Source organism: Salmo trutta, chromosome 20 (genome assembly GCF_901001165.1).
Source record: "Salmo trutta chromosome 20, fSalTru1.1, whole genome shotgun sequence".
Taxonomy (NCBI): domain Eukaryota; kingdom Metazoa; phylum Chordata; class Actinopteri; order Salmoniformes; family Salmonidae; genus Salmo; species Salmo trutta.
This window is the reverse complement of record NC_042976.1, coordinates 36764280-36776948: the sequence shown is the minus strand read 5'-3', so window position 1 is coordinate 36776948 and position 12669 is coordinate 36764280. Positions and strand designations below refer to the sequence as shown.

At 43.7% G+C, this 12669-nt stretch overlaps 1 protein-coding gene across 1 annotated transcript; it reads left to right on the top strand.

Annotated features, from left to right (window-relative positions):
- Positions 1–7561: 7561 nt before the first annotated feature.
- LOC115155981 (uncharacterized) lies at positions 7562–12572 on the top strand. The gene is made up of 5 exons (XM_029703128.1): positions 7562–8005; positions 8723–8874; positions 9104–9242; positions 9374–9528; positions 11601–12572. Exons 1-5 carry the CDS (start codon positions 7948–7950, stop codon positions 11724–11726), a joined length of 630 nt encoding a protein of 209 aa, XP_029558988.1. The 5' UTR covers positions 7562–7947; the 3' UTR covers positions 11727–12572.
- Positions 12573–12669: the final 97 nt, after the last annotated feature.

Sequence of the window (12669 nt, the reverse complement as noted above, 5' to 3'; positions counted from 1 at the left end):
ACCAGTGATTCCATATATATGTACATAGGGAAGCAGCCTCTAAGGTACAGGGTTGAGTAACCGGGTGGTAGCCGACTAGTGAAAGTGACTAAGTTCAGGGCAGGGTACTGGGTAGTGATGGCTATTTAACAGTCTGATGGCCTTGAGATAGAAGCTGTTTTCCAGTCTCTCGGTCCCAGTTTTGATGCACCTGTACTGACCTCGCCTTCTGGAGGATAGTGGAGTGAACAGGCCGTGGCTCTGTTGTTTGATGTCCTTGATGATCTTTTTGGCCTTCCTGTGACATCGGGTGCTGTAGGTGTCCTGGAGGGCAGGCAGTGTGTCCCCGGTGATGCGTTGGGCAGACCTCACCACCCTCTGGAGAGCCCTGCGGTTGTGGGCGGTGCAGTTGCTGTACCAGGCTGACAGGATGCTCTCAATGGTGCATCTGTAAAAGTTTGTGAGGGTCTTAGGGGCCAAGACAAATTTCTTCAGCCTCCTGAGGTTGAAGAGGCACTGTTGCGCCTTCTTCACCACACTGTCTGTGTGGGTGGACCATTTTAGATTGTCAGTGATGTGTATGCAGAGGAATTTGAAGCTTTTCACCTTCTCTACTGTGGTCTCGTCGATGTGGATGGAGGCGTGCTCCCTCTGCTGTCTCCTGAAGTCCACTATCAGCTCTTTCGTTTTGTTAACATTGAGGGAGAGGTTATTTTCCTGGGACAGCTGTATAATGTCAGTTCTATATTATTTTGTCTCTTGCAATTCAAGAGTCAATGCAATTCATACTGTGCCTTAAAATGTTCTTAAATGAGCTTTTGCCTATCATGCTGTACCAAAAGCAATTGCCACCAACTCTAATTGTGTGGCAGTAAAGAGTCTTGCTGCGACCAGTGTAACAGACCAATCTAAAGACACTACACATAGATGAAATGGGAGACCACGACCAGTACATAATTCCTTTAGATCTTTCCCGTGAGCAGTGGCAATCTTTCTGAATTCATTAAGTAGAATCTGGGTCGGCCATCGGCCAACGACCAATGCGTGAGACTGCTCTCGACACAAAAACAAAACTGAAACTACAGAAGTGCAAATGAGCCGTCATGGGGCAGTGAGCCCACAAAAGCCTGGGACTTGGTTGGAGGCAGTACAGGGTCATATTCAATAGGCACCAAACAGAATGAAAATGGACTGAAACTGCAAGGGACTAGCTGAATTTGTCCTATAAGAAACGCTTGTTTTTAGTTTTACATTGAAAAATAAAATTCTGCTACGGTCCGCGCAATATAAACGACCTTGTACTTACATAGGTTACAACAGATCTACCTAACTCTCTTCCTGGAGATCTACCATCCTGTTGGTATTCAGTCCAACCTTAACAAAACATATCTGACCAAATTGCAGATAATGCATTGTATCAACAAATAGTTGCATAGCACGTAATTTGCATGCCACGCCATTGGCAGTCGGGCATTAGATTGCTATACCGCTCCACTATATCACGTGGGTGGCATTCCTGCCTGACTACATTGCAGATGGCTGCCAGATCTCACAAAGCTTGGATAGGTGTTTAACATATCAGCTAACCACATCATATGATATAGGAATGTAATGCCCGACATTGGTTGATGCAATGCAACGTCTTCAACGTAATCAGGCAGGAACACCATCAGTATGTGGCTAGGTGATATGTTCAACACTAGCCTTGCATGGCCATCCTTCCAAATATTTTCTTGGAAGTCTGGAGAAATCCACTATTCTGGGATTCTGGGTTTGAATGGGAGTGTAGATTTTTGTTCAAACCCTTATCTAGTGCACCTAACTAACTAGTTGATAAGTTGAATCACATTAGTTACTACTGGGTTTGGAGCGAAAACCTACAGGATGGTAGCTCTCCAGGCACTAGCGGTTCTGGGAGGGGGGAGGGGGGGGCAGTGCCCCTGTGACAACAATTTTGGACCCCCTTGTGGCCCCCCTAAATGTGGAGTATGAAATAATTTTTACATAACAAATTTTTGCTATCGTTCTTTTTTTACATCCGTTATTAGATAGTGGCAACGATGATGATTATGAACATGGTCTTTTGCCTGCTAATGCCTGCAATGCAGTGAAGAAAACAACATGACAACAATAACGTCTAATGTAACTGGCCCCTCTAACAGTACAACTGGCCCCAGCTTGGCCCCCCCAGTTGAAATGGTCTAGAACCGCCACTGTCTCCAGGAACAGGAACGAAGTTGCAATAGAGATTTGGGATTTGTAAAAAATAAATACAAGTAGATGCCAATAAATCTTTAAATAATCTGAACCAATTATGCTAATCTGGTATGTTATCTATCCGTTGTAATACACCAAGAAATTATGAAGCAATGAAGATCAACTGGAACACCGCCATGAAGATCTGCGATTCACCCACGGGCTCGGCGTTACTCTGGACCCTGATCTCTCTTTTGAAGAACATATGTTAGGGGGAGTGATGAGCTCTACAGCAGAGTCTGACAACTCAATCGCTGGATGAAAACTGTGTTCTGCCCCTCCCAAAAGATAGAATTTGTAGATAACTGGCCCTCTTTCTGGGACTCACCCACAAACAGGACCAAGCCTGGCCTGTTGAGGAGTGACGGACTCCATCCTAGCTGGAGGGGTGCTCTCATCTTATCTACGAACATAGACAGGGCTCTAACTCCTCTAGCTCCACAATGAAATAGGGTGCAGGCCAGGCAGCAGGCTGTTAGCCAGCCTGCCAGCTTAGTGGAGTCTGCCATTAGCACAGTCAGCGTAGTCAGCTCAGTTTTCCCCATTGAGACCGTGTCTGTGCCTCGATCTAGGTTGGGCAAAATTAAAAATGGCGGTGTTCACTTTAGTAATCTCACTAGTATAAAGACCTCCTCCATTCCTGCCATTATTGAAAGAGATTGTGATACTTCACATCTCAAAATTGGGTTACTTAATGTTAGATCCCTCACTTCCAAGGCAGTTATAGTCAATGAACTAATCACTGATCATAATCTTGATGTGATTGGCCTGACTGAAACATGGCTTAAGCCTGATGAATTTACTGTGTTAAATGAGGCCTCACCCCCTGGTTACACTAGTGACCATACCCCCCGTGCATCCGGCAAAGGCGGAGGTGTTGCTAACATCTACGATAGCAAATTTCAATTTACAAAAAAAAACAATGACGTTTTCGTCTTTTGAGCTTCTAGTCATGACATCTATGCAGCCTACTCACTCACTTTTTATAGCTACTGTTTACAGGCCTCCTGGGCCATATGTAGTGTTCCTCACTGAGTTCACTGAATTCCTATCGGATCTTGTAGTCATAGCAGATAATATTCTAATTTTTGGTGACTTTAACATTCACATGGAAAAGTCCACAGACCCACTCCAAAAGGCTTTCGGAGCCATCATCGACTCAGTGGGTTTTGTCCAACATGTCTCTGGACCTACTCACTGCCACAGTCATACTCTGGACCTAGTTTTGTCCCATGGAATAAATGTTGTGGATCTTAATGTTTTTCCTCATAATCCTGGATTATCGGACCACCATTTTATTGCGTTTACAATTGCAACAAATAATCTGCTCAGTCCCCAACCAAGGAGCATTAAAAGTCGTGCTATAAATTCTCAGACAACCCAAAGATTCCTTGATGCCCTTCCAGACTCCCTCTGCCTACCCAAGGACGTCAGAGGACAAAAATCCGTTAACCACCTAACCGAGGAACTCAATTTAACCTTGCGCAATACCCTAGATGCAGTTGCACCGCTAAAAATTAAAAACATCTGTCATAAGAAACTAGCTCCCTGGTATACAGAAAATACACGAGCTCTGAAGCAAGCTTCCAGAAAATTGGAACGGAAATGGCGCCACACCAAACTGGAAGTCTTCCAACTAGCTTGGAAAGACAGTACCGTGCAGTATCGAAGAGCCCTCACTGCTGCTCGATCATCCTATTTTTCCAACTTAATTGAGGAAAATAAGAACAATCCGAAATTTCTTTTTGATACTGTCGCAAAGCTAACTAAAAAGCAGCATTCGCAAATGGAGGATGGCTTTCACTTCAGCAGTAATAAATTTATGAACTTCTTTGAGGAAAAGATCATGATCATTAGAAAGCAAATTACGGACTCCTCTTTAAATCTGGGTATTCCTCCAAAGCTCCATTGTCCTGAGTCTGCACAACTCTACCAGGACCTTGGCTCAAGGGAGATACTAAAGTGTTTTAGTACTATATCTCTTGACACAATGATGGAAATATTCATGGCCTCCAAACCCTCAAGCTGCATACTGGACCCTATTCCAACTACACTACTGAAAGAGCTGCTTCCTGTGCTTGGCCCTCCTATGTTGAACATAATAAACGGCTCTCTATCCACCGGATGTGTACCAAGCTCACTAAAAGTGGCAGTAATAAAGCCTCTCTTGAAAAAGCCGAATCTTGACCCAGAAATTATAAAAAACTATCGGCCTATATCGAATCTTCCATTCCTCTCAAAAATTTTTGAAAAAGCTGTTGCACAGCAACTCACTGCCTTCCTGAAGACAAACAATGTATACGAAACACTTCAGTCTGATTTTAGACCCCATCATAGCACTGAGACTGCACTTGTGAAGGTGGTAAATGACCTTTTAATGACGTCAGACCGAGGCTCTGCATCTGTCCTCGTGCTCCTAGATCTTAGTGCCGCTTTTGATACCATCGATCACCACATTCTTTTGGAGAGATTGGAAACCCAAATTGGTCTACATGGACAAGTTCTGGCCTGGTTTAGATCTTATCTGTCGGAAAGATATGAGTTTGTCTCTGTGAATGGTTTGTCCTCTGACAAATCAATTGTACATTTCGGTGTTCCTCAAGGTTCCGTTTTAGGACCACTATTGTTTTCACTATATATTTTACCTCTTGGGGATGTCATTAGAAAACATAATGTTAAATTTCACTGCTATGCGGACGACACACAGCTGTACATTTCAATGAAACATGGTGAAGCTCCAAAATTGCCCTCGCTAGAAGCCTGTGTTTCAGACATAAGGAAGTGGATGGCTGCAAACGTTCTACTTTTAAACTCGGACAAAACAGAGATGCTTGTTCTAGGTCCCAAGAAACAAAGAGATCTTCTGTTCAATCTGACAATTAATCTGGATGGTTGTACAGTCGTCTCAAATAAAACTGTGAAGGACCTCGGTGTTACTCTGGACCCTGATCTCTCTTTTGAAGAACATATCAAGACTGTTTCGAGGACAGCTTTTTTCCATCTACGTAACATTGCAAAAATCAGAAACTTTCTGTCCAAAAATGACGCAGAAAAATTAATCCATGCTTTTGTTACTTCTAGGCTGGACTACTGCAATGCTCTACTTTCCGGCTACCCGGATAAAGCACTAAACAAACTTCAGTTAGTGCTGAATACGGCTGCTAGAATCCTGACTAGAACCAAAAAATTTGATCATATTACTCCAATGCTAGCCTCCCTACACTGGCTTCCTGTTAAGGCAAGGGCTGATTTCAAGGTTTTACTGCTAACCTACAAAGCATTACATGGGCTTGCTCCTACCTATCTTTCCGATTTGGTCCTGCCTTACATACCTACACGTACGCTACGGTCACAAGACGCAGGCCTCCTAATTGTCCCTAGAATTTCTAAGCAAACGGCTGGAGGTAGGGCTTTCTCCTATAGAGCTCCATTTTTATGGAATGGTCTGCCTACCCATGTGAGAGACGCAGACTCAGTCTCAACCTTTAAGTCTTTACTGAAGACTTATCTCTTCAGTAGGTCCTATGATTAATTGTAGTCTGGCCCAGGAGTGTGAAGGTGAACGGAAAGGCTGGAGCAACGGACCGCCCTTGCTGTCTCTGCCTTGCCGGTTCCCCTCTTTCCACTGGGATTCTCTGCCTCTAACCCTATTACAGGGGCTGAGTTACTGACTTACTGGTGTTCTTCCATGCCGTCCATGGCAGGGGTGCGTCACTTGAGTGGGTTGAGTCACTGACGTGGTCTTCCTGTCTGGGTTGGCGCCCCCCCTTGGGTTGTGCCATGGCGGAGAATTTTGTGGGCTATACTCAGCCTTGTCTTCGGACGGTAAGTTGGTGGTTGTAGACATCCCTCTAGTGGTGTGGGGGCTGTGCTTTGGCAAAGTGGGTGGGGTTATATCCTGCCTGTTTGGCCCTGTCCGGGGGTATCATCGGATGGGGCCACAGTGTCTTCTGATCCCTCCTGTCTCAGCCTCCAGTATTTATGCTGCAGTAGTTTATGTGTCGGGGGGCTAGGGTCAGTCTGTACATCTGGAGTGTTTCCCTTGTCTTATCCGGTGTCCTGTGTGAATTTAAATATGCTCTCTCTAATTCTCTCTTTCTCTCTTTCTTTCTTTCTCTCGGAGGACCTGAGCCCTAGGACCATGCCTCAGGACTACCTGGCATGATGACTCCTTGCTGTCCCCAGTCCACCTGGCCGTGCTGCTGCTCCAGTTTCAACTGTTCTGTCTGCGGCTATGGAACCCTGACCTGTTCACCGGACGTGCTTGTTGCACCCTCGACAACTACTATGATTATTATTATTTGACCATGCTGGTAATTTATGAACATTTTAACATCTTGACCATGTTCTCTTATAATATCCACCCGGCACAGCCAGAAGAGGACTGGCCACCCCTCATAGCCTGGTTCCTCTCTAGGTTTCTTCCTAGGTTTTTGGCCTTTCTAGGGAGTTTTTCCTAGGGAGTTTTTCCTAGCCACCGTGCTTTTTTCACATGCATTGTTTGCTGTTTGGGGTTTTAGGCTGGGTTTCTGTACAGCACTTTGAGATATCAGCTGATGTATGAAGGGCTATATAAATAAATTTGATTTGATTTGATCACGATCACAGCTCTATCGCGAATGTATCATTCTCCACATTTAATGTCAGTTTAATATTGGACTTTTCCATGAAATTAGATGTTGGCCTTTCAGGGGCTACAGGATACTTGCATCCTAGCTCAGCAAACCATGGCAAAGTTTAATTGCAATTTTAGTCAGTAGCCTATGCCTATTGAAATAACAAGTCAATCCCGAAAATAGGCCATTTATTATGGTTTGCATTCTTAAAATCTGGCACATAATGAAGGCACAACTGCCAGAAAATAGCCTAACATTCGTTTTTTGAGATCCTCTGTCTAACTTTCATCACTCAAACTCTCCTGTTGGATTTATCTATAGTTATGCAGATGCACAATTTTTTATTCATTTAATAAGCATCGCGGAGTGCCTGGACACAGCCCTATATACCAAAGCCACATACATTCATATATTATGAGTTATTGCTATTATAAACTGGTTACCAACGTAATTAGAGCAGTAAAAATAAATGGTTGAATAGCGGACTGTGTACCATGGGAATCACGTTTTACTATTCTAATTACATTGTTAACCAGTTTATAGCAATAAGGCTCCACAGGGGTTTGTGGTACATGTTGAAAGAACAGCCCTTAGCCGTGGTATATTGGCCATATACCACACCTCCTAGGACCTTATTGTTTAATCATAGCAGTCAAAACAAGTTACATCGACATCCATTGATGGAAAATGATCTGGAGAGTTTATTAATAATGGCGATTTATATTTTCTCTTGCGAAATATTCTTAAACTTGCAAGAATTATTATTTAGATGAAAAAACAAATTTTACTTCTTTAAAAATTCCTTCTTAATTAGCTCGATAACGTTACGGAAAAGGGTTTCATGGATGACTGAAACTCGCCTCTTGCTGCCAAACTATTTTGGGGGGTATTTTTCAGGCTTTGTGGGTGGGTTTTCCGGGGTTAGTGGGTTAGAGTTTCCCTGGACTTGGCAACACCGCTTCCCGGTCGTAGCTGTGATGAAGTGACGTGAACATAGTTTTTCTCTATTGCACGTAGGTTTCGCTATAATGCTAGTCACAATGTAGTGATGTATAAGATTATGTTGCCGTCGCATACAGCTCATTGATCGAGTAAAATGTTGTGTCTGAAATGTGTTTTGTCGTTTTGGACTCTCTGTCAAGTCATCAAACAAGGTAAAACACTTTTCTCCCTTGGATTATTCCTCACTCTTTATTTTCGATTTGAAGGCTAGGCTATTCTTATTCATGTTTGTGAGTAGCTAGTAAGCAGGCTATGACTTCCTTATCTATCATAAAATCATGAAAATGTTATTATACTAGCTGTAAATGCGGATAGACATTCCTGAATGTATTAGACTTCACGTAGCAGACAATACCAACCTGGCTGCAACACTGTTTTTGGGAGATGGGATCATTTTTCTTGTGTTAAAGGCACATTTTAGCAAGGATGGTGAATTACAGGTGGTGTGCTCAGTCAGAACATATTCCAGAACGTTCTGCCACTTTTTCTGATCATGTGACCAGAGACACTGACACAGGCACTGATGAACATAGGCCTGTGGGTCTATCAAACAATATCCTGTTGGGTCTATCAAACAACTGATCCGTTACCATCCTGTTGGGATTCTTGGGAGATGGTGCATGTCTGGGTTCAGGGAAGGGTACCGCACCTCCGGAGCCATCTGAGCCTGTAGCCATGGGAACGGATCAGTTCACTTCACTCCTGATAAATTAGATACAATTGGAGCTGACCTGCTTTATTTCATGTCCAAGTACCCTTCCCTGAACCTGCTACATCAGAAGGCCAGCACACTGGAAGAAGTGTGGTTTGGTTAGAAAGCTTGACCAACTGTATTTAAAATCATGTTTTCACCACTCCTCTTTCTCTAGCCCACCCAGCTGATTCCTGCAGCCCTGTAGTCCAGATAAAACCACAGGCAGGATTCCTGATGGTCAACATTGGGAAAAACTGTCTCTGGGATGAACATGGGGACCATTGTCATTACGTGGTCAACTACGGTAGAGAGGGGGAGAAGCTCGAAGTGAGTAGCATGGGTAGCCAGGCCTTTTATCCAACGCAGCACTGAAACACCTAATTCATCCAAGGTCTTGGCAATTATTTGGCAGGATATCTGGTATTTTAGTGCTGGAACAAAAAGCCTGCTCACCCTGCATCTCTGTAGGACTGGCTTTGGTGACAACCACTGCTGTAAGGTGATATGTGTGGTCAGAGATGAGTTGATGTGCCTTTCTCTACTCTTGTTTTACCAGGAGTATGTCTCCAAATCCCCTGAGACCCTCCGAGGTCTGGAGATTGGGGGGAGGTACTGTGTACAGGTCCGCTATGTCTGTTACCACAAGCCCTTTGGAACCTCTAGCTCCCTACAGTGTGTATCCATCCCAGAGTCAAGTAAGGCTCAACCAGTTTTTCTTTGTACGAGTTGACTTGCCGTTACCATAATCTTATCCTCTGTTAACACTTCACCTAGTAACTAATCATGCCACCTTTCTCTCTTGCTCTTTCTTTATCTTCCTGTACAGAAAGGACAAGGCATACCAGGATTGTGGCTATCAGTGTGACCCTTACCATGCTGTTGGGATTCTTGGTAGTGGGCCTTGCGTTCATCTACAGGCACCATAAGAAAATTAAACAGTTCCTTCGACCCCCACTACAGCTACCAGACCACTATCGTGAGGTACGTCTATATCCTGTGAAATGAATGTTTCATGTGGTAACAGGATCTGGTCATCAGAGTATATGTAAACTCAGCAAAAAAAGAAATGTCCTCTCACTGTCAACTGCATTTATTTTCAGCAAACTTAACATGTGTAAATATTTGTATGAACATAACAAGATTCAACAACTGAGACATAAACTGAACAAGTTCCACAGACATGTGACTAATAGAAATGGAATAATGTGTCCCTGAACAAAGGGGGGGTCAAAATCAAAAGTAACAGTCAGTATCTGGTGTGGCCACCAGCTGCATTAAGTACTGCAGTACTTCTCCTCCTCATGGACTAGACCAGATTTGCCTGTTCTTGCTGTGAGATGTTACCCCACTCTTCCACCAAGGCACCTGCAAGTTTCCAGACATTTCTGGGGGGAATTGCCTAGCCCTCACCCTCCGATCCAACAGGTCCCAGACGTACTCAATGGGATTGAGATCCGGGCTCTTCGGTGGCCCTGGCAGAACACTGACATTCCTGTCTTGCAGGAAATCCCGCACAGAATGAGTATGGCTGGTGGCATTGTCATGCTGGAGGGTCATGTCAGGATGAGCCTGCTGGAAGGGCACCACATGAGGGAGGAGGATGTCTTCCCTGTAACGCACAGCATTGAGATTGCCTGCCATGACAATAAGCTCAGTCCGATGATGCTGTGACACACCGCCCCAGACCATGATGGACCCACCACCTCCAAATCTATCCCGCTGCAGAGTGCAGGCCTCGGTGTAACGCTTATTCCTTCGACGATAAACGAGAATCCGACCATCACCCCTGGTGAGACAAAACCACGACTCGTCAGTGAAGAGCACTTTTTTGCCAGTCCTGGCAGGTCCAGCAACGGTGGGTTTGTGCCCATAGGCAACGTTGTTGCCGGTGATGTTTGGTTACAACAGGCCTACAAGCCCTCAGTCCAGCATCTCTCAGCCTATTGCGGACAGTCTGAGCACTGATGGAGGGAATGTGCGTTCCTGGTGTAACTCGGGGAGTTGTTGCCATCCTGTACCTGTCCCGCAGGTGCGATGTTCGGATGTACCGATCCTGTGCAGGTGTTGTTACACGTGGTCTGCCACTGCGAGAACGATCAGCCGTCTGTCCTGTCTCCCTGTAGCGCTGTCTTAGGTGTCTCACAGTACGGACATTGCAATTTATTCGTTCACGTTCACACAGATAAGCAGGGACCCTAGGCATCTTTCTTTTGGTGTTTTTCAGAGTCAGTAGAAAGGCCTCTTTAGTGTCCTAAGTTTTCATAACTGTGACCTTAATTGCCTACCGTCTGTAAGCTGTTAGTGTCTTAACGACCGTTCCACAGGTGCATGTTCATGAATTGTTTATGGTTCATTGAAAAAGCATGGGAGCATGTGTTTACAATGAAGATCTATGAAGTTTTTTGTATTTTTACAAATTATCTTTGAAAGACAGGGTCCTGAAAAAGTATTTTTTTTGCACTGTTTATATATCTCAATATTCTTTCATTCCCCTCTAACACCTTTAGTGTGAGACACAAATGGAACTCCCCTGCTTAAATAAAATGAGTTACCTTGTCCGAGCCCGAATGTCCCATAGGGCAGGAGCCCATCTCCTGTTTCTGTAGTGTGAGGCACCTTGATATTTTATTATATTATGTTATTATATTTAACTAGGCAAGTCAGTTAAGAACAAATTCTTATTTACAAAGACGGCCTACCAGAAGGCAAAAGGCCTTCTGCGGGTATGGGGACCAGGATTTAAAAAAAACATATGACAAAACACACATCACGACAAGAGAGACACCATAACACTACATGAGAGACCTAAGACAACATAGCATGGCAGCAGCACATGAAAACACAGCATGGTAGCAACACAACATTGTAGCAGCACAAAACATGGTACAATTATTATTGGGCACAGAGAACAGCACAAAGGGCAAGAAGGTAGAGGCAACAATACATCACACGAAGCAGTCACAACTGTCAGTGAGTGTCCATGATTGAGTCTAAAGTAGCTTACATCCCCTGGGCTAAACGCTATCAACTTTCATGATTGGTTCATTTTCCAGTACCTCTCAGGGGACTTCCCCCAGCAGGCCCTGTCCATCACAAGAACCAGGTCCTGTGAAGAAATCCATGATCTCATCTCCATCGTCTGGTGTGAAGAGGACCAGTCTGACAGAGAACAGGACTAACTCGCCTACTGAACTGGAGTCATCCTCTGGCCCTGTAGATCATTACCAATGATCCATTGATCCTGTGACTTCAGACAAGACATGAGCCTTTCACACTCACTGGGATTTTAGATGAACTGTAGTTGGCCTATGACTGTTTACACTCCGAAGCCCTTGCTTGCATCAGCTACAAACTATTTTTTTACAAGAATCTGGTAACTTCTCTAGGCATGTTAGTATGCTCTGCTGCAGAGGAATGGGACAGGTGCGTATGGCTCACTAATTAGACCTACCCAGTAATGATTCATTTGATAATGTGTCATCAGGTCATCCAGTTTAAGACAGAACCGCTTTATTAAAAAGTAATTTGACATGTGTCCTTGGGCCAGGACTTTCATTTAACATTTTTGGATGTTTGGTAATGGGATTACTATGTTCAACTGTGTATATCACACTATTTCTTCAGTTTTCTTTACTGAACATATTAGACAAGTACTAGTAGCAAGGTTAAGGCACATATTGTAATTTACTAATCAATGAAATTACAGTTTGAGGTATACATGGTCAAAAGTTGGCTGAGGGGCTGTATTAAAATGTGAAAACAGACATAAGTCTCAAGAACTTGTCCTATCTATGATTGCACTTTATATGAACATTTACCTCTAGCAATATATTGATTGAACGTATTAACTTTTTGTCTTACTTTATGCTAAAACTGTTCAAGTCAAGGTGAAATTGGAAAAGTGTGTGTTACATTGACTTTTGTTTTTAACTGAATGAATATTTTACATTGATGTGAAAGTACCAAGGCTTTGACCTACAAATTATTTGATACTGGGTTTAAATAAATGAACACAGCCATTTTGATATGTTGCCTCAATTTCTCTTCCTGTTTTCTAGCATGAACAAGCAATGTAGACTAGAATAACAACCACATTCATCAACATACATACTCTTCCAAGAG